This window comes from Botryllus schlosseri, chromosome 7 (assembly GCF_051294905.1).
Source record: "Botryllus schlosseri isolate E-star chromosome 7, Bs_hap1, whole genome shotgun sequence".
NCBI classification, from domain to species: Eukaryota; Metazoa; Chordata; class Ascidiacea; order Stolidobranchia; family Styelidae; genus Botryllus; species Botryllus schlosseri.
Window position 1 is genome coordinate 16,148,767 of NC_137242.1, and position 23,630 is coordinate 16,172,396.

Sequence of the window (23,630 nt, forward strand, 5' to 3'; positions counted from 1 at the left end):
TGTACTAGTGTTATTCTTCCTACTTTTGGTGGTCAGAAGCAGGACATAGTATGATATGGTATTGATTTATGGTATAGAGTGGAATTTATGGAAAACATTTGGCGGTCTTACCAGAACCTTGACAAATATTCTCCTTTCTATTTCTTAAATCGATTGAATACCTCACAAACCCACTCCGTAACCTTCCAGGAAGTAGGCTATCTTAAAATCGTAGACACGCAAAGGGCGGAGATAATAAAGTGAGCTTATCCGGGAGAATGCTAATCATGTGATTAAAAACTGCTAATCGTGGCGCATTTTGTGGCAGTTCCATCAATATATATATATACATCCACTTCGTAAACTTGGATATCGTTTCCTGATCTTCGCCCGGAATTATTATCACGTTTTATCGATTTAACATATGTATTCGGTATAGATTACAAAGAACTCTCTGATATACGTCCCCCACTGGTGTTATCTGGGCAAATTACACTGTTGCACAATGAATGATCGGCACTCAAGACGCATTTAATCTCCTAAAATCTAGTGCTCTTTGATTTGATACCGCTGATGTATGCCATTGGATTTATAATGGGTATCACCCATTATGCAAGGACCGGGTAATTGGTCCCTTACCCGATGTAGATTGTAGTGATGTAGAATTGTATCCAGAGATATATTACAATGCCACAGTAGATTTGCTTTATGTATTTTATTTAATCGTTAGGCACACTTGTTTTGCTACTGAGTTCTGCTTAGATCTGGCCCACTTCTCAAACAATCCAGCACATCTCAGGTATGCCGCGCAGGGATATTGGGAGTGGATTTGATCAATCAGAGTTGTGTACATGAATAATTCCATCCAACATAATTAGATTTTAAACACCAGATAATTTTCATTTTAGATGTGTAGGAATTACCCTTTTGAAATCTGAGGCCTCTGATGGCTTCGGCCAACTTCATCTGGTCATATCTTGGCACGTATACGTCCTAGAGACTTCATATAGATCTGTACGAAAAGGTAGCAATCTTCTGATTTATATGATACCTAATTCGAAGGTATAAGACATGACAATTTTCGAGTACCGACGATCTTACATGAGGAGTTCTGCCGAAAATATGCATGCCTAAAATAGTGGTTATCACGCCAAATTCCCAGACATTTTCCGAGTGGGAAATATAGTCAGCAATTCTGCCAGAACATCAGAAGTGAACTTGTACGGTATTCTGTGTAATTTTTCACCGTTTCAAACATCAAACCTTGTTGTGGGATGTATTCTGAGGGGGTTTGCTAATTTTGGTCACGCTTCGGTGATTTTCAAGAACATATTCAAGTTCAAGTCCAAGTTTGTGACGGAATATGAGTCATAAACTGGTTTACTATGCCCGGTCCTTTTCACCTTATATGTCAACGACATTTTTGAAACCTCCTCATTGAACACCACACTGTTCGCTGATGATACTCACCTCCTCTCTTCCGCATCTTCGACGGCAGAGCTGGATGCCCTGACTGGTGACCAAATGCCCAAAGTCCATGAGTGGACGGCCCAGAACAACCTTTGCATAAACGCCTCGAAATCGCAATTGCTGACAGTCAATTCAAAAAATAACCTAACCGTTAATATCGCTGGTCAGCCCGTTTCCAACACAGATAATGCCAAATATCTCGGAGTTTTACTGGACTCGAACATGTCCTGGAAGAGTCATATTCAGTCCCTAGAAACTAAATTATCACCGAAGTGCGGCCTGTTCTACAGCCTTGGGCGCTTCATGCCAGCATGGGTTCTCCTGATACTCTTTAAATCCTTAATCCAATCGAAGTTACATTATGGCATCCTCTGTTGGGGGGCTGCCAGTAAAACTGCACTCAAGCCACTGCAGAAACTACAGCATAAAGTGCTCCGAATCATAGCTAGGGCCCCAAAGGGGCCTGGCTGCCCATCCAATAAGTCGCTGCTGAAGAGATTCGGCGTCCTAAACATAGAAGATATGCGGAAACTAGAAATCGCCAAGTTTATGTATCAGTTTCACTGCGGTCGTTGCCCCGAATATTTCAATGACTTCTTTACCTCTGAATCAAAAGCGCACAAGTACAACACACGCGCGTCCACGTCGTCCAAATATCATATGATCGACCGAAAAGATCATCGCTCGCATCAAATATGCCGGACCTGATGTGTGGAACAGTATCCCGCCGGCCATCCGACAGTCGACGAGCATGTCCACATTCAAGTCGAAATACAAGCAATTACTACTAAATAAATACAGTCCATCCTCAAGATTACCGGACCACGACTGACCTATCGATCTCGCTTCCCATGACATGCCGCCCTATTTCTTGTCGCTTCCTTTTTCTATACTGTATTCTTTACTTTCATTCAGTGTGCATGCCTCCTCTTTACTACGCCTAGGCCAAGGTGGGTGTCCGATTCCATTGACAAATCCAAGTCGCTTCGACATCTTCCTGTCTATTCATTGTATCGCATTTTTTGTGGTGTATTGAACTGATAAAATTGCTAATAAACCAATGATGATGATGATGATGATGCAAATGGTTGGGTTTGACAAGAGAAAGTATTCTGCGTTGTTTCATCCAATAAACTGGACGTTAGGGGTCCGATTTGGTATTTATCTTGAACTTGACCATTATGACTACTCACTGACCACGCCCATATGTAAATTTTTCATGTATTTTGGATTTTCCGATATCTGGACATTGGACATCCGCTCGGTTAACGGCCATGGTTGACGGCTTGTTCGAAACCTGGCAACGGTGGCTACGCACTGAAGCATCATTTTTAACTCTCTGCCGCCATCTTGGGGAAATGCCTTGGAAAATGAGATAGAGAAAGAGATTTTTTAGAGAAAATATTTGTTTATTCAGTCTTATAAAAAAAAACTAGACATGTCATGGGGTGCCGATCGTTGGCGGAAACGGTAGAGGGCTATACTCCGCCCACTTTTAAACTGGAACAGACCAGATTCGAGTCTCGGTGAGGTCACGGTATGAATTTGAAAAGTGATGGTCAGTTTCGCGAAAACTGATCCGATTTCAAAAGGGTTACAACTCTGACGGTTCAAATCCACTCCCAATATCCCTGCAGCATTTCTTAGCAATGTAGGTTGCCTGATCAATGAGATATTGAACAACTTTCGAAATGCTTCTTGGATAGGTACAGAACTTCAATATACAATAGAGGAGTATATTCATATTGAAATGAACCCGAATATTTCGGCTTCCACTCGCCAGGTTTAATCGTCAGCAACTAGTAGAGTATTAGAAAAGAACATATAGTATATCAACAATCGTATCACATAATATGACGTCACCGGCATGAAATTTCGAATATTCTGGGTGGAAAATGTGAACGGCAAAGGCCATAACTTCTTCCACTGGCAAAGATTAGTTGGATAATCGTGTTTGCGCGAATAAATATCATGACGATATATTCCGTGTTGTCGGGAGAGGTCGTTCACACTTTCATTTGGGGGCCTTGGAGTCGACTTTTATCAAAATACGCCAACCAAGCCTGTGCCTACGGAAGGAGTTTGTGCACCATCTTAAATAGTACATTGAGCTGTTGAGGTCTCTTCGCCAAGATTTTTCGAAATTTCATGCCGGTGACGTCATATTTTGTGATACGATTGTAGATATACAATGTTCTTTACGATTCTCTACTACTTCCTGTCGATTAGCCCTGACTAGGGTCGCATTTCGAACAAACGGTGTTTTAGAAACTTTGTTTAAAACATGTTTTAAACCATGTTTTAAACAAATTGCTGTTTAGAAATACAAAAAATTGAATTTTTTTCAAACGTTGTATAATCATGCCATAATTGTGTAAATACTTTCGAAAGCATGTAGTACGAACCTACGGACGACTTGCACTCAATTAGTCGACATATACAATATGGAGTGACTGGAGGCCTAGAAATCGTCGTCGGTTGAACAGTTAAAGCAAGTACATATAGATCATTGGTAAGGATGATGATGATTAAAACCGATCGCAAAATGCTGCATAACGTATGGTCCTTGTTAAAAATAGTTATGGTATGTTAATGAAAGTGGTCGGAAGCTCTTTTCGTCAAAGGAGCGCTTTTACCCTATATAACTATCAACGGCGCAACCACTATCATAAAGGAATCGAGTTCCTTCACTGCAGAATTGGTGGGAATAAGCTTAGCTCTACAATGGGCTGTGGAAAACAACAATACCAATATACTAATACTCGTGGACTGCGTGAGCGCAATTCAAGCGATTGACAATATTTATGGGCGATCACATCACCTCGTCGCACCAATTTTACAGACGATCCATTGGATATCGGAGGCAGGATACGAGATCGCTATTGTTTGGATACCTGGTCATTATCAAATTCCCGGGAATGAAAAGGCAGATGAATTGGCCAGACGAGCGAGTTAAGCCAGTGTGCAAAGGACTGAATTCAAACCTTCCGTACGAGACATCGCTGCTTCGCGTCGGAAGGCGTGCATTGAACTATGGAATAACCGCTATTCGCAATCGGATAAGTCATAACAATATAAGGAATGTTTTCCAACCGTCTACCACAGAGCAGACGTGAATGGACCACCGAAAAGGTATCAAGCGATACCGTTCCGACTACAAACCGGACATTGTGGACTACAAGCGCATCTATTCAAATTTAGCCAATTGCTCAACGTGCTGCCAAGAAGAGAGCGTCGCCCATTATTTATTGACGTGTCGAAATTATAGACACCAGCTAAGAGTTCTCGAGGACACGTGTCGGAGGAAGAATATCGCTCCCACCATAACAAACTTTTTGACTGACACGCATATTTTTCCATACGTTGTGGAATTTGTTCTCGCAACACAGCCATATATTTGAGTTTATATTTTGTAATGTAATACCCACCCCTAGATGATAAATGACTTTTTGGATATGGCGAACAAACCCACTTGCGTTATAATCGACAATCAAATAATAATCAACAACAATAACCCTATATTTTCAATTGTCAATGTCAATCAACTGTGACGTGAAAATTGAATATTAATGACGTCATGGCTGAAAAACAATGATGAGCATGTTAAAATCATTTTGGCAACGCTGCCCCTTACGAGTGTCAGCCGTAAATTTTCGGACTCTATTCATATACTATTCAACTTTCGAGTAATGGAATATGGTCAATCAAGTTTGAAATGGAGAATATCGCTATCGTATGGAGAGTTGATATCGGAAGCTGAAGGGTCAGTCGGACGGTATCCGACGGCGCTGATGTCCTCACAGATATTCTCTGATTTGCTGATCTCCAGAAATCATGACGGATTAAATGTACCTATATGCAGTCATAAAATTTTGTTATGCGTGGGATTAGCACAGTCGATTTTATGTGAGGACATGCCGGATACGATGGAGGTTTCGTTTTCATGAATCATCCACATCTAAATCAGTTGTTCAAAACGTGCGCGATATCGCTTCCCAGTGGGCGATTTTGAGAAACAGGGGGGAGCGAATATGACGAAGGGATCGATTGGGGGCGAAAGCATGCGAATTGGCGATATGGTGGCGAAAATATTAGAACGGCTGCATTTAATTAATCGCCACGAAATGCTCGTGAAAACCGGTTGTTCTGGATCTGCCTCGAAAGTTGATTAAAAAAAGGTAAACACCAATTTGGAAACGAGTCTTTGTATAGTCATGTCGAAGAAATGACCATTTTTTAGTCAATTCACCAGCGATCAGAGTATAGATGTATAACATTTCCCGATTATATCTCCTCCTTTTCGGTTCCGAAAACATGGGGAACGAGAATAGTGTGCCAATTGGACTGCTCCGGTGTGCCGCGAGATAATGTGGTAAACAATGTTGAAGTAGAACAAAAATTGAGGAATCTAAATGCTTAGTGTGGTATAATCGATTGTTCTATTATATACCCTCTCAAAAGACACAATGTACAATGTTATGCAAAGGACAGCTAGGCGGATATTGAAGTGACCGGTTACGGTCTCTCAATCTGGCATCCGCATCAGCCTATATTATATGTCAGTGTTTGATCCTTATCTTTCTATTGTTATGCTTCGTCGCTCTTTTCACCTTCTTCCTGGGATTTGTCGTTGATCGGGCTTTTTATTGTGAAGAAGATGTGAGCACAGTGGCATAGGGAAGAGAATCGCAAATGAATGAAACCGGGACTCCGCCGTCAACGATTCGCTAATTCGCCCACATATGTTCATTTTAGAGCACAGCAGGTCGTTCGGCATCCTCCTTCTCATTACAACGTATTTTGTCTTATCGCATTGTACTGTGTGTGCCTTGTCCAGATAAAAATACTATCTGACGATTATTACAATTATCATCATCATTGGTTTATTAGCAATTTTATCAGTTCTATACACCAAAAAAATGCTATACAATGAAAAGATAGGAAGGTATCGATGCGACTTGGAGTAGTCTATGGAATCAGACACCCACCTTGACCTAGGCGATGTAAAGAAGAGGCATGCACATGCACACTGAACGAACAGTAAAAGAAGATAGTATTGAAAAAATCAAGCGACAAAATTTGGGTGGCATGTCATGGAAGGCGAGATCGAGAGGCCAGGTCGTGGTCCGGTAATATTGAGGATGGACTAGTATTTATCTAGTATTAATTGCTTGTATTTCGACTTTAATGTGGACATGCTCGTCGACTGTCGGATGGCCGGCGGGATACTGTTCCACACGTCAGGTCCGGCATATTTGCTAGAGCGATGATCGATGATATCATCATCATCATCAACATTGGTTTATTCGCAATTTTTATTAGATCAATACACCACAAAAATGAGATACAATGAAAACATAGGAAGGTGTCGAAGCTACTTGGAGTAGTCTATGGAATCAGACACCCATCTTGGCCTATGGAAGAGGCATGCACACTGAATGAAAAGTAAAGAAGATAGTATAGAAAAAAGAAAGCAACAAAAATGGGGCGGCATGTCTCGCAAAGCGAGATCGATAGGTCAGTCGTGGTCCGGTAATCTTGAGGATGGACTATTAGTATTTATTTAGTAGTAATTGCTTGTATTTCGACTTGAATGTGGACATGCTTGTCGACTGTCGTATGGCCGGCGGGATACTGTTCCACGCATCAGGTCCGGTATACTTGATAGAGCGATGATTTTTTCGGTCGATCATATGATATTTGGACGACGTGGACGCGCGTGTGTTGTATGATGTCCATAAGTCAACGTATCTATACAATGCTATTACATGATGTTCCCACGCAATACTGTAGTGCTCAGGATTGAGTAATATATCCGTTCGTATATTATGCGATTGGTATGATACCAATCCATGCTAGATTTTTGTTAGGTTGGGTGACCTGTTGCCGCAGTTCTTAGGAATGTACAATTTGTATGATTAATTGCAGAGAATATCAAAAGATTACAGTGATATTCACTTGGATTGTTACGATTGAGCTTAAAAGGTCTGTTGTTAGGATGATATTGTCAGTGTAACCGCCATTCTCACGTTTCCCAACTGTACATGTTTACGAGAGCGATCCGTTATTGGCCTACTTATTAGTAAAGTTAGGCTACCCTACACGTCGACAGGTATGGAATAAAAATGAGAATTGGCTTGGTGTAAATGACCATAGTAGTCGACAAACACCATGAATACAATAAACAATAACAACATCGCTATTTTGCTACTCATTTTTCGATCATGATGTCACTACTCTATGGTTACGTCACGCCCGATGTGTGACGCCCGGCCATTGGTACATCCGGCAGCGGGGCTTCATAGAACGCACAATATTCTTACTGTATCATCTAGTCTTGTTTTAACCACGACAATACGCAGAGAACACTTACAAGATACCAAATACAGCCATCCAACTACAAGTACATTATAAAATGGTGCAATAGTGGAGTACTACTGAAGAAGTACTAATAAAATTGAATGATATAACAATAACTAGAGCAAGAAAGTCTTCAGCGTAATTAATGACCTCCTAGTAGCAATTATGTCTTGTGTTTCTCTGGTAGATCATGGAGGGCGAAAACGGAGTGACTTTGTTTGATGTTGCCAGCAATCGTTCTGCATGGCCTATCAATTTGACAGATGATATATGTCTGGACATTGACACGGACATAGGAAAAGTACATGTCGTTTACTATGCTGTTATCGGAGTCCTGGTAAGTGTCATTCCTGAGCTAACGGGGAGTAAAGTATATGCAACTCCGACCAATGGACCCACATCCTATATTTAAATATTTTGTGTGTGGGATGTGGATGCTCAATTGCTCAATAGCACGATGACATGTTCCTTACCGCCACGCCTCGTAATCATTCATCAGGAGTGTTATTAGCTCTCGTAAGATGTCATAATTCACCTCATTGATGTGACTGGAGTTACACTGGCTATACTGCGCTAAAAGGTAAAATTCGTCAAGAAATACCGCGCAACACTAGCCGGATGAGATCTTGGGACACAGTCGCCAGCACGTTATTTCGCTGGTTGCGATTATACAGAAATTAGACAGTTCTCGGTACACACTGAGGTTTTGGAAGAGCACTGGTCTCCTATTTAGATTCATGTTAACATTTACGGATTATAAGCGAAAGTAGCATTCAAATTTAACTGGTTTGAATATTCTCTTAGTACTATTCGTCGGCTTCCACAGCAACAAGGCTCCTTTTGGCTTTGTCCTCGAAATTAGTCAATGCGGCAAGTTGATATAGGCCTAAGTCGCAATCTATTGTTAAATCAGTGTGTATTTATATTCAGGTTCTCGTAAACAGCTTGTTACTGTTGGTGATCGCTTTGAAATGGTCGATGCTTCGCCAACACACCGTTTACCGATATTTGATCAGCTGCATTGTATCTGGAATAATCACCTCACTCTTCACTGTATACGAACTTATTCACACGCATTGGCTTGTGGATAGCTATGTTATAGACTACAACACACTGCAAAGGTGACGAATACTATTTGACTGATTGATGTATCAACCGCGTAAAGTTGTTATGCAATGCATAGGAAGGCGAAACATCGTGATTGGTCGCAATGAGCCTTGGAGGTCCACGCTCGTGATGGGCGATGTGGGCGTTACCTGGAGCAGGGTGGTTGTAGCACTATGTAACAAAATCACTTTGGATTGATTTATTGTTTCTGGTTACTTTCGGAGTAATGATTCTGAAAATGTCATTAGCTCCCCGCTTAACGCTCTGTGGTGTGAGGGACGGTGAGGCGTATGGCTAACTGGACTAAATAATGAACACAATTTGCTGTGAATTCAGGTTTGCCGTGCAGAGATTTGAAGAACTGAAGGATCTCTAAAGCTCAGTTAAATCACATATGCTGTATTGCTGTTGTAATCTGCATCAGAATAGCGGGTTTTGCCTGGCATCACAAAAATCTACTTAGAAGCTATTTATTTCTCCTTTAAAGGATCCAATACATCAGTAGATGTTGTAATATTAGAGTTACTTCTTTTTTTAGTGTGAAAAATTGTCATTGAGTAAAAAATCAAATTGCTGTGGGTAATTGACTCAACTTCTTCTTAATATATTTCAACATGATAATGATAACACTGGTCAACACCATTTTTGTTGAATTTGATCAGAAAATTGATTTTGACTAACTTTTGGGCGCTGCATTCATAAATGACTTCAGCTTGCCTCTATCACGTCACGTGTTTGCTGAGTTAGGTACCCAGCACATTATCTCATAACCCAAATAACGTACTACTTTGGATATTTTGTGTTTATTGTATAAACCATATCAAAAACCTCAAGCAGCCGAAACTGAATTAACAGACTTCAAACAAACATTTGCACTGGTTTATTTGGTTGATATAAACTGATATTGCTTCTGCAGGACAAATAAAATGCGGGTTTCAGGGTCCAAATTTGCGCTAATAACTCATAATTCTGTGGGTTGTCTCGTTTGATACTGGAGCAATAGTCAGCTAACATAATTATGTAAGCTCCAATCTACATTGGTATCTTACCTCAAACATCTTCATATATTGTGGCTGGGACGCTTTCTCCTTGCCCCTCGCCGACTATGCTAAAGTTTTCCGGCAATTATTTCGATATTTTAGCATTTTTTATTGTCTCCTGTCGGACATAAACATAAGAAACTGTCACATGTGTTTCAGTGTCACATGTGCATCCTTGTTGTCTGGTCATTAAAGAAACACAATGTTTCAAAGCTGACAGATATGATCCAATCGTGCTCGTGATATTGCAACAATTCAACGTTTCTGTATTATTCACGAAGACTAACTGAGTGTGCAATTTAAAACTTTAGAATCCTTTTTGAGCTATCAATAGACATTTACCATTCACTTGAGTTGTAAATCAGGATTCGTACCTCCTCCATTAACCCATGGTAACAGTATGTCAATGCCAGTATTGCGGGAATACACAAAGCTACCGAAGTGGCCCTATGATGAAAACGCCGTTTCTCATGATCAAAGTGTCATATCTTCTCTCTCTTGTCAAGTAATCATTTTTAAGTTCGCAAGGACGCTAAAAGTACCAAATATTTATATTTCAAGTCCTGAAGCCTGTGTAACATCATTTAACTTATGTTGATGGACTACTCTACGTTCTGAATCATCTTCAATTTCAAAATCTTTATCATTAGGCCTGCTATCACTAAGATCTTCATCTTTATCCAAATTATCGAGCATAGAGAAGTTTCAAATTACACTGGTTGCTGGAGGGGGCATTGGACCTTTTGCTGATAGTAAGTGTGATGTATTTTTGTCTTTCCATATCCTGCAGTTTGCATCAAATATGTGTCTGAAATATCTTCGACTGATTGCATCCTCTAACCAAAAATGGGTGAAAGTATCGGCCTACATCGATACCAGTACCCTTTTTGCTAATAATTCAATTGAGCGATAAAACTTAATATAAGATAAAAGTGTGGATTTTAATTTGGTGAGGAAAAGCAATATGCCTAAATTCATGAAAATTTGCATATTTTGGGCGTATGTCGTTGGGCAAAAACTTGACGTGATAAAAGAAAAGGGGCGTCAGTTTTGGAATCAGCACGCCCAAATTAGCCTAAATCAAATGCAAAATCAAAGTCAACAAACTGTTCTTTCAAAATTGTTGCCCAGTGTAATAGTAATTTTTTCATTCTATTGATGGCGCTATGGCCCCACCCGACCTCGCGGATTATGTATTTTGAAAGCTTTCAATTGCCAAGCATCACAGAACGCGAATCATAAATGACCACAAGTGGGATTTGATTTTAGATTGGCAACACGACCAAGTTTAATATTTTTGCTGTACTTGGATAAGCTGATTGACGAGTGTGTTAGATAGATTCGTTCTTTTTATGTGTAGCAGTATATATATATAATATTTAAATATTGTAGAAGCGTATTTAAAGGTATCATGGTTATGATGCTGTCAGCATTTTGTGTACTGGAGTTAAACCAAAAGTATGATCCTCAAATCTATAAACAGATTGCTGCTCACAGACTCAACTCAACACCTCCAGTTCTAAGAATCGGAACGGGTATATCGAGAGTTCTAGATATCCCTGAATCGGGACAACCGACTTTCATCCCCAATTTTGACAATGAGGACGACCAGCATATAAATTCTTATCAATGTTTCTGAAGCGTGAACGTTATCATCAAATCAATGTTTGGTTTGTTTTAAAAATACAAGTACATATATTTTCATGTTAGCGGTCACTGTATGATCAAATAGCAATATGGAATTTTGGCTTAGTATACCAAATTTAGATAGTGCGGCCCGCGAATGGATTCAATTGTTGATTGCGACCCTCGAACTAAAAAGTTTGCCCATCACTCGACCACATAGTCGGATGCTTATAAACGACCAAAAATGTAATTCGTTTCCAGACGTACCATCCGGAAGATGGCGATGTTATGTCGATTTACGGACTTCCACGTGAGGTTAAATCATTTGTCATTCTAATAGTTCCGGGAGGGACAAAAACCCTTATGATAAGTCCCTAAATACTTCTCTATGATTAAAATGGCCCAATATCGAAAGTTCAAAGGAAGAAAAGCGCCTACTCATCCAAGTCACCATCATCAACTCGACATCTTCGTAATAGCGAATCTTGCCAGTGCGAACCCACCACAAAACGTATACTTATAATTATGGTAGCTATCATTACTTGAGCCTCTACGCTTTCTGTTTCCCTACCCTTTTGAACATTTGAACTTGATGCTGGATCTAAAACCTCCACAACAATCGATGACTTGCAGATTGACGAAGGATGCACACAAGCAATAAATGTCGAACCCCATTTTCATTTTAAAGGGAAATGATAGGTTTAGTGCGTGATTCACAGCAATGCAATCCGCAACATCACAACTAAACCAGTCGAATTTGTTGGTTGGTCGTTAACAGACAGCTGCATACAGGGAGAGGTATTGGGATTTGTCTCTTTTATGTGATAAGTTACTGACCTTCACTTTTGCAAATATGTGAACAGTATGTCTACAGGTGATTCCAAGTCAAATCGACCAAAAGGTCACCCAGTGGCCTGCTACCTAGCACTGACTGCATCAAAATTATTTTTGTCAAAATTCAACCCACCATCGCAAAGTTATCAGACTTTTTTTAAATGACTAGTTTGTGCTCACCCAACCGTGACATTCGATGACTTGGAAAGGACGAAAGGAAAGGAAAAGGAAAGGACGTAGTTTATTTTTGTCCTTGACATCTTATGTGACATTAGCGGTTATAAAACAGCATTGGTTGGTTGTTGTGTTCTATTTATAGTTTCCAATCACAGAATGAATAAGCTCTCGATGTTGAATTGAAAGTATCCTCCTGTTTTCTTTGTTTCCGTAGACCGCTGTCTACTCAAGTTTATAAAATGACCCAACGCAAGATCTCGCCAAATAATCCAACATGGCTTGGTACGTGAACGTGGCTAAACGTTACGGTTACCGTGGAATGTATGGACGAGACGTTTGTTTTACAATTTGATTTGCCTTCAGCCATGTGGGGGATACGTTATACTCAAAACCTCTATGTGTAGGGGCCCAGCTCATTCATTACATAAGACTCTAAGAATGTAAACGTATAAATGCATAATCTTTTATAACATCATGCCACAATTCCGATGCCGTGACAAACATTTTGTTGAACGTCTCCATTTGTTGTAGATACAACGAACACGACGCCAGTCATTACTCACTAATGCACTGGTGGGCTTTCAGAAAGGGTCTTGTTGTGTCTCTGATACTCGTGATGGAGTTAAACGTTGTGTCGCTTATATATGGAGTCAGCGATAACACGCATTTTGTTGGGAGGTATGCGAATAGCATAATCCTAGCATCGAAGACCCAAACACCAGATAAAGCATTTGCCCGGGTAATGATCAGATAACTGTTAATAGCGTCGCCTCGACACTTAACGCTACCCGATTTCAGATGAGGTGTATCAAAGGACGAAGAGCAAAATATTTCATTTTAGTTACCTTGGCATGGACCATCCCGCTCATCCTTAACACACCCACGGCAATCTCATGGAACTGCGTTGCACATTGCATTTGTTTGCCAGCATTTAGAAGAGACGGGCTGTGTTCAAATGGTGGGTTGGAAAGGAGTACTCCGGGTACTGGGTATGCGTTCAAGTTTACCTCAGCTCTTGAAAACGCTTTTCTGATCGACATGGTCTTTGATTGACTAAACTTACAGATGTAGCATCCTGCAGAATCATTGATCCGGCGTTAATGATAATTCGTCCGAAGCATTTTCGAGTGTGAGCTGAAATATTGTGTAAATAATCGTCCGAATATCTACCTTAGCGCAATCAAGTACGAGTATTTCTCTGAAATAACTTTTACCAACGATTAATATCCTAAGTGTACGCCGTATATTCCGTACAATATATACGTGTTTATTATAGATCACATAATTTATCCCTATAAGGAGGTATTGTGGTGTTCATTCGAGTTCAAATGCAAACTGAATAATAGCATACATGCTGAAATTATGATGCTTTGTATTTTACGTCTACAGAGCAACACGGTGAGATCTGTAGACCAGCCAAACAAATGAACAAATAGAATAAAATAAAGGAAATCCTAGAATAATACCATATCCTATAGTCCGCATTCGAAACCAACATGAATTCATTTGAAAATGGTATGGAAATTTGAGATCCTTCCAAATTCCATGAAAAATTCACTCCAATTTAATCGCCGATAGCACTGTGCTTCATACAATAAATTCTGTTTCATGTTAACAGAATATAGGCTAACAGAATATAGGCTACTGTAGGAGAATTCGAGTTGCAGGCATATGCGGTAAGTAGAGACGCGATAAATTAGACATACAACAAGCGACAGCATCAACATATCTATATGCGCTCTGCAAGAGGATATAATGAATCATAGTTCAAAAATTAAACGAAAACTGCTAGATTTTAAGTATCAAGCAAACGAGTGCGAGATAGCCGTGGTGTTTCATATGGTTTGGGATAATTTTTGTTACCAATTTCCACTTTTTCAGATCAACCGTTTACCTGTTCCACGCTGTGGCTCCCGCTTACTGGAAGCTTTGTTGTTGCTGTTGCAGCTATCCATTTCGCATCAATGTTCCTAGTTATTGCGTTGCTATCTAGAATTATCATCAAATTCTATGTAATTAGTGCCCCCCGAAAATTAAAGTTCAGCGAGACAAAAAAGCGGAAAGTGGGTAAAGTAAACGCTCATGGAAGACGGAATTCCAACGGAGGCCTCAGAAAAGTGGGTACGTATTATGATGGATTGAACAATATTTTCATTACCAAATCATCCAAACCAAATCCGGTAGTATCTTAATTTGGCAAGTGGGCAACGTCCACAACGCTTCTCATCATGTGGGGTAAACGAAAATAGTGAGTGAAGCTGAATCATCGATAAATTTCTCCCCACATAAAGTTTTGATAGGGCATACCATACATATACATCGGAGATGAGCATGAATTAGGATTAGGATTTAGAAAAACCAGATTTGTGAAATTTCGACGGATTTGAATTAGATTAGGATTTGAGAATTTTTTCGATGGATTAGGATTAGGATTGTATTTACCAATTTTCGGAGGGATTGATGTCCTGTGGCGAATGGCGACAAAGTTTCTCTTCCTGCTACGATTTTACAAAGTTTGCAAAGTTATTACTTCATGTACTTTGGAACTCATTGAGCGTTATATTTCTTTTTACAGGATTATATTGGCAGAAGATGTAGGTTATGGCTTTCCAAGTGCAATTCCAAGTTTGAATCGGACTAGGATTTGGATTAGGATTTGAATATACAAAAATTATGGATTAGGATTCGGATTCGGATTTGAAGCTTCTGATTTGGATTGGATTAGGACATAGAAATTTCAAATCCGCTCATCTCTGATATACATAGAGAGAGAGAGAGAGAGAGAGAGAGAGAGAGATCAGATTTATTTTCGCCGGCACCATCGAGATGCTTTTGACGATGGAGATGCGATACGACCTTTAAGCAAGGTCATCTAGTCTGCACCACCGTATTTTTCTCCTCCACGCTATCCATGGATGCTGAGCGCCTAGCAGGATAGCCGCGGATACCAGTTTTAGAGTCTTTGGTCTGACCCGGCCGGGGATTGAACCCATGATCCCCGACCTATGATCGAGAAGCTGGACGCATAACCATTACACTATCTCGCTCGTTATATATACGTAGATTTGTTAGGCGTTAGTTTTGTTTCAAACGTATGAACGAAAAATTTGCGCCAGTTTGTGAGAGAAATCACTGTACTTATAGGACCGACATACGGTCACCATTACGAAATCGTCGTGTAATGGCAGTGGTAGTGAAAATTGAATGTTGATTGTACTGATGGATCAACAATTTGTGTTCGTTGTTTTCCGGCCTTTGGAGGTGGGCCATTTTTTTATTTACTGTGACGCGTGAGTTGCATTATGCCAACATTATGTATATAAAGTATTTCTGGTGCTGCAAATACCTTTATAGGAATTCGTTGTTTTCTGACATTAGATGTATAATTTAGGGATCGTGTGAACCCCTGACAGGTTCAGGGTCGTGTGAACGCGAACCTTTTAGAAAGGTTCTGTGTGAACGCAAACGTAGACCTATGACGTCACGAGACGTTACATTGCTAATCCCAACCCTACATTTCAGTGAAGTGATATACCAGTGGTTATTAGCCTTGCCTCCAGCGCCCCCAAGGGGCGATTTCGATTCTGAAGGGGGCGTAAACGCTCAGGGGGCGATATGGGGTGCGCTGGGCTGAGGGGAGCGGTATGGGGGCGCTGAAGGAAATGGCTTCGCACTAGATGGTGTAGTATAGTTAAACATATCATCAACGAGTTTTCAAAGCAAATTAACATTCGATAAAACATGTCAAATCACGAAATGTTTTGACGATGTTTGTTACATATGATTTCTCAAAAATTACACGTCAGTTTTTGACGATTTATACAAGTTATTACCTATTTTCGCGTTGCGCGCGAATTACCGTTGTCAAATTTTGATTATTGGGTACCCTTCTCCCACGAAAAAATACGCATTATTTATCGAAAATAGAAATAGGTATTTCGGCGTCGGCCATTACCACGCCACGATGTATGAAGACTCCGAGAAGTGTGCCAAAACATCGTCAGTGAGAAAACCTTAGCTGAAAAGGTTTGCCCTCATGTTGACCGTAAATTTCGACATAGATATGTCTAATTGGCCATAGGTGCTTAATTGGCTCGTGGCAAGTTGTCATGTCGAGATAATCTGAGACCCACAGGACAAATAACATCCATCAAAGAAAAAGTATTTGCCAGTGAAGAAATACAAATTTGAATCGTGCGCTTATTTTAGTTTAGTACGTTTATGCGATTTCAATATCTTTTGATTATAAAGCGGATAGTTGGTCACAAAATAACAACATGCAACGAAGTAATTGTACCATCTAGCCCGCCCGAATATGCATAATTATTAATTACATGCCCTGCATTTTCCAAGGCAACCAACATTCAGCGCTACCAGTAAATATTATTACGTGGGCTGAGAGGATCAAAATTGTAGCGATACATACATATGCAATTACCAATATTCTTGACCGATTCATTCATCCATTAGAGAAAACTTTCTCGCCTAGGCTACCAGGCCACATAAACTTTGCTCAACATCGAAATCAGGCTACGCGAGGGTCTTGGGGGCGAATTCCCACGTAAGTTTGGTTTATCACCCTATCGGGGCCCAAAACCAACGTTTTTGAGTGGGCTGAAGAAGTGTTGTTACGGCCCTACTTCTTATCCATTGTTTTATTAGTTCTTAAAATATGGGGTGGGGGGCGCTAGAGCACGGAAAGTTTTGATAGGGGGCGCTGGAGGAAAAAAGGTTAAGAACCACTGTAATATACTAATGTACACGATACCTAGAGATTTCTCAGGCCCGATTATGCCACAACGCTGAAGTACATGCTGACTTTATAAACGTTGCCAAATGTATCAACTGGAGCAATAAAATACTATGATAATCCCATAAAATTAATATCTTCCTTCGCTTTGCCAACAATTTCGGCGAGGGCTTTCAAGGGAATATAACAATCCGCCTTAACTGTCCAGCCCAGACCGGAGAATGTATTCGGCGTCTAACTACTGCTACATTGATATTGAGCAGAGTGTGGAATGGGTTTCTATGCTTGCTACCGATATTACCCCATAAACAAGTTATGAGTATGATACAGTCAAATCAAGTTGGATCCCTTAAGCCTGATAGATTTTTTACATTAATCTATATCAATTTCATTGACTGGTTGAATAAGCATGATTCGCTGACTACCTGCAAGTGTATTTCGTTCTTGATGTTGTGTGATTGCGGGTCAAGCTCACAGCAGAGAGTCACTAACGGAAAGCTGAATTTTTCGAGCAAACTTTTGTGACAAATCAAGTACTATTTTTGAGATTGGCATGAGACTGTGCTCGTTTTGTGTTGATTTTTTATGTTAATAGCGGCATGCGTAGAGTGGTCTGAAGTTGTAATGCAAATAATTTCAACCAGAGATGTCATAATGACGTGAAAAATTGTAATATCGGTAAAAGGTTCTGAGTCCAGAACCTACCAAGGTTCGTTTGTGAACTTGAACGTCTAAATTTTTGAGGTTCGCACACCGAACGCGACCGTGCACCTCACGTTCACAGCATCCGTAATGTATATATATGTTCAGTTTCGTCAGATCCACCGTTGCACTCCGGGACGTTAGGAGTTTCCAACGACTCTGCATTGGGCCTGGTAAGTCAACTCTGGTGAAAGGTCAACCTTTATGAACATATCTATATCAAGAATTGCGAACCTCTTTACGTGTTCGATGGGTGATGATACCTAACATAATGACTAGGCAAAAAAGTCGATATACAGATTTCACGAAGAATGTTAACATCAATATCATATTTGTTGTTGCATTTTCTCTGTAGGTTTTCTAATTAAGGGCCTATGATGATGAATATAATGATTTCATCAATTTATTGCTTGATAGATGCGTGCGTTATGTCTGATCATTGTCAATTTCTGGCAAATGCGATTTATCTGTCGTGTGTGAAAACAATGTCTTGCATTAAAACGTGGAACCTAGCAGCCTTGACTAGTCTACCGCAAATCCTTAAATAGTTTCAAGAGTTTGGCGGGTAAATTCATTCTGAGAAATTGTTATTTTCAACGACCAGTTTGGCCGTAAGAATTCAACAATATCTATTCTGCCTATTTTGCTTATATCTTTTGTATATCGATATTCAAATCTAACAATGTTATATTCCGAAATGCTATTTCTTGAAAATGTACAGTCCATCCTATTTTAAGTCGTTCAACAAATGTACAATGTCTCTACACACTTTGACGCCTATTGGTTCTGCCGAAATTCGTGTCATGCCCAAACTGAACCATGATAAAATATGGGTGGAAATCATTTTTTGATGGTGGCCTATCAATCACAGATAGTGGAACTTGGTTTTAAAGTGGTGTCGAGAATCTAATCAAATCATGCGTTTCCTTCTTTGAAATTTAAATTGCTTCAATGGCTTTCAGGAAACGCGAATAAAGACATCAAAACCACGAAGTTACTCCACTTTACCCAGAATCAGGTTCGATTATATCGTTATTAACGTGTAAAAAGTACATGGCTGGCTGTAGTCCATGTAGTGAGCTATAACGTCAATTATGATAGAGAATAATTTTTTTCGAGAGTTTTTAATTGAATTTTGGGACAAAGAGAATTATTTTTCACGTCTTTTTTCCAACAAATAACGCATCCATTCGAATAGTTCTTCGTGAGAGGAGCATGGTGTGCGTCAATAACGTAGGTCTTTCGGAAGACATTTGCGGGATATTCGATTGTCAGCAGTATAGGGTCTCGTGCAACTTCGTCTCATTGCAAAACTCCCCCATGGGCAGAAATTACCACCGCATTATTGTTTTTGGGGTAGTTCCACTCGATGTTTTGAAATAAATTCGACTTTATTTGGTGTTTCTTGCTATTGTAGTTTGGATTCGTGTCCGGAAGCTCGTTTGATAGGGCCCATTTCTGTTCTCGATAAAACTTTATCATGATATACCACAGGCTGGGCATGACACAACACTCTTTTACACCGTCGATCAAATCCATGAACTAGCTCTAAAATCTGGTACTGCTATTTTTACAGACGGTCGCAATACGTATAGTGAAACTGAGACTCTCGCGGGCAATTAATGGCCCGCCAGACCGGAATATCTGATCCCTCAGTTTACTTTACATCATATACGTGTATAACTGTGTATATTATATGATTTGCAGGGGGAGGCCACCGCTTCACAATAATATCAAACTGTTAATTGCATTAGCGGTTGCTTTGTTTGGATCTACAACGCCAATGACAGTCACACTTCTCAGTGACGTGCTTCGAAGAAATGGTACCAATAGTCGGTTGTCTGTGGTTGTTATATGCTCGTAATGAAAGTGTCACTCTTTATATCGAACTGAAGCGAGATAAATATTTCCTTTAATCTTCTTTCTCGACATTATATAATTGATTTTCAATTCGGCATGATCCCCAATAATATGCAGCATGAATATGCAGAGATTAATGTGGCCATGTTTAATAAGTCGAAGCCATGCACGAAGTGATATAGCTTTATCAGTGCAAAACAATTCTACTACAACGTGACGTCACCAATTCAGTATGAAGTCAGAAAAAACGTGACGTATCAAGGTCCATATGGAAAATTTCAAGAACCCTAAATGTGTAATCTCCTCTATTATGTATAATTGCATATCTATCGTTCGACATATATAACAAAGTAAATAATACAATATAAATTTAGTTGAGCCGCGTATATAGTGGACTCAACTAAATAAACCGAATCCAACGCCGAAAGCTTTATCGACCCAAGGACTCACGCTGCTACTGTTTTTTGTCACAAAGCCCTGACTCTAATATTCCGATAAAAATCCACAATCACAGTTGAATGCTTTTGTGCAGCAATCATTATAAATAATATTATAAAGACGGGAATAGGTTGCGCTGTTTAACGACTTTGTGCAATTTGCAGAAATCAGACTACGAATCTTTGAATAAAATTATTTTTTCCATCGAATCGATCAAAATATCTGCATACATTAGAAGCCATTGAACATAGATAAACAAGTTGGAATCACATTTCATCAACTATTATAGGCATATTTATTTTACGATTTACTGGGTATTCCTTCTTTTTAAGATCGACCACCTTCAACAAATGCCCTAAATATCACCGCTATACTGGGATACTGCTATATTGCCGCATTGCCATTCATCTTGTTGGTATATATGAGCTCGCTAAGGGATGCTGCAGCCAAAACACTAATGAGATGCCCATGTCTTATAACAACCGTTGTGGCAACGAAGACGAGAGTCACGAGGTCATTCCGTCAAACCAAGAAGTCAACTAACCAAGATGAAGCAAAGTCAATGAAAATGGAAGATAAGAAGAGGTCATCCGGTGAATTTTTTTCGTCAGGCGTAACAGAGGAACACAGCATTGTTTCCGGGACCGTCGGTGCAAACGAGTTTGATGTTGTTGCTTCCCATGAAATCGGCATATTTTCTCGGGGTAGCTCATTCGCCAATCACGATAAACAGACCACTGTCGACCGCGGAAGCAATGAGAAATTTTGATGCCAACGTGATATTCATCAAAACTGATCGATATATATGTCTCTTTTTAAAATGAATAGCAGCTAGATCAGTGGCTCTCGAACTGGGGGGGGGGCAAGTCGCATGATAGAAATGAAGTTTTTGAAATTTGGAATGAGTTCAATTTGTGCTGACACTTCCAAGTTTCAACAACAGCAATATTCAATGTATATTGCGATTTCAAATGTCATAGTTGAGTTTTATCATCCATACACGTAGCCTATGCTAGATTGTGACTGATACCGGACCTTGCACCGATCAGAAGATGTCATTGAATTAGGAGTAACTGATCAATGCGTGTAGGTGTTAGCTGATACCTTTATGGTATGTCTGTCTCTGTCGAGAATCTGGGCAAAGCAGGTAGAAAGATACAACGTCATGGATAAATAAGCGTTTTTCTTATAAGATCATGTCCCCATGCCCTGTATAATATGCATATATGTTTGGGTTCGTTTGATCCAAACGCAACTCATGAAATAGATTGTATTAGACAATAAAATCGCGAAAATATTGGTATGCTCTGTGCTACCATTGCACGGGACTACTTTTGACAAATTATTCGACTGACAAGAAAAATTAGCTCTTGCCGCTATTTAGCTCCAGATCATAATTGTTGCTCTGGTGTATAGTACGAATTTCATTCCATGGCATGAAACTATGCGTTAGGATTGCAAAATTATGGTTGCTATTTTTAACATTTTTTGATATGGCAATAAGGGAGGATCGAGGACGCGAAATTCCCAATATCATCAAGGTGGGCGCATATAAAAAAAAGGCTGAAGAACCACTGAGCTAGATGTATTGCTAATATTCTTGAAAACCACTCATAACGACCATATTAGCATGAATTGTATCAGTATTAGTTTTATTGATTGTCGAACCAAAACAATACAAGATTGTGATACAGTGAAAAGATAGGTGGGAGTCTAAAACTACTTGGAATAGTCTTTGAAATCAAATATTCACGTAACGCTAGGCGATATAAAGAATAGGCATGCACACTGAGTTAAAAGCAAAAAAAGATAACACAAAAAAACAAGCGATAAAAGTGGGGAGGCATGTTTCGTTGGTACGTCACATGGGAATTATGATGTGTCCGTAGTATCTTCTCCCAGAAAAAAACACGTTGTGCATGACTTCAAGAATAGTTTGAAGCCACCCCACCACTTTGCTACATATGCTGAAAATATCGTTTATAACAAATTGAAAGCACATGTATGAATCAGAGGTCGCGAGATTGATTACAGAAAAACGAAGTGAGTGAACAGAAGTGTGTTAGCAACGGGGCGTTTAAGCTATCGAGGCCGGAAGCGTCCGATCAGCCGACACAACATCGATAATACCGGAATTGTAGCTGCCCTATACTTCCATTACAATAATTCTGTCAAATTAACGGTATTCCAGTACAAGGCAAACGCACTTCCATACATCTCTCTCGTGAATATGGCATATTGTAAAACATATTGGACACCGTGACATAAAAAAAGACCAACACAACGAGGGGAATCGCTGCTATGCTGACCCGCCAGGGTCAATTTAGAGCTCGGCTGTTACACTTCGGGCGGTGTTTCAGCGCACAATCTTACGTTATTTCACTATTTACCTTTACACCTATATAACAAGCATACGAAAGGTTCTATTGCAGACCTGGGCAAAGTGCGGCCCACGGGCCAAATGCGGCCCACGAAGCCATTCTGTGCGGCCCGCGAAAGGTTACTTGGAGTTAAAAACATAAAAGTTGTTTTTTGAATGACTAAAACCATAGGCTGTATCAAATGAACAGGAAATTCGTTTACTTTGAATCCTGTTCATTAATATGCCACGATTGCGCTGCCTATACGTACCTGACATGCGTATTCGAGATTTAAAATAAAGGTAATGTGGCAAAGTATGAGAAGCAATTGAAATCACAAAAAATCACTTTTTCCATATAGTTTAGTGCCAACCTTATTTTTTGCCATTGTCACATTACGCATTATACGGCATGTGTTTCAATTAGCTACGTGATATGTTTCCAAATCCCAATTCGTATAACAAGTCAATCAGTACTCTCGATTACTATATGACTCATCATATCTATTACCCATAACCAGAGGTGGTCAGTAACGAAGTACTTCTACTTTTTCGAAGTACTCAAGTAGTTTTCCTCTACTTCTGGTACTTATTCAATTCGATCAGATTTTCGTTACTTCTACTTCTACTTCTTAATATTTTGTGATCTACTTACTTACTTTTCGCTATTTTCAGTTTGTCAAGTAGAAGTAGTTCAATCTTCCGATCAGGAAGACAGCCCGAGAAATTTGGAGCTGTTTTCACGGAGTATCAACATTTAATTTTCATAAAAGTTTGGTAAAGCACAGAATTTTCGTCGCGCTTCGCGCGCAGTGGATACGGAGTGGCCAGTAGGATTTCACGAAAGTATCGGTGAATATAATGTAGGTGGAGGGTTGGCGTGGTTCCGTTCACACCACATTGTCGCCCTTCACCCATATAAAATAAT

At 39.8% G+C, this 23,630-nt stretch overlaps 1 protein-coding gene across 3 annotated transcripts; it reads left to right on the plus strand.

The window, feature by feature from the left end:
* Positions 1 to 7,109: 7,109 nt before the first annotated feature.
* LOC145443043 (uncharacterized) lies at positions 7,110 to 21,674 on the plus strand. Of its 3 annotated transcripts, XM_080321025.1 has the most exons (10): positions 7,110 to 7,434; positions 7,997 to 8,146; positions 8,740 to 8,930; positions 13,125 to 13,332; positions 13,392 to 13,551; positions 14,475 to 14,714; positions 18,154 to 18,218; positions 19,008 to 19,063; positions 19,753 to 19,868; positions 20,676 to 21,674. In XM_080321025.1, the coding sequence occupies exons 2-10, from the start codon at positions 8,000 to 8,002 to the stop codon at positions 21,110 to 21,112; spliced, it is 1,620 nt and encodes a 539-aa protein (XP_080177151.1). In that variant the 5' UTR covers positions 7,110 to 7,434; positions 7,997 to 7,999; the 3' UTR covers positions 21,113 to 21,674. The 3 variants fall into 3 exon arrangements, 2 of the variants coding, with proteins under 2 accessions (XP_080177151.1, XP_080177152.1); XR_013916278.1 differs by lacking the exon at positions 19,008 to 19,063 and having other exon boundaries at positions 20,676 to 20,816; XM_080321026.1 differs by having other exon boundaries at positions 7,110 to 8,146.
* Positions 21,675 to 23,630: the final 1,956 nt, after the last annotated feature.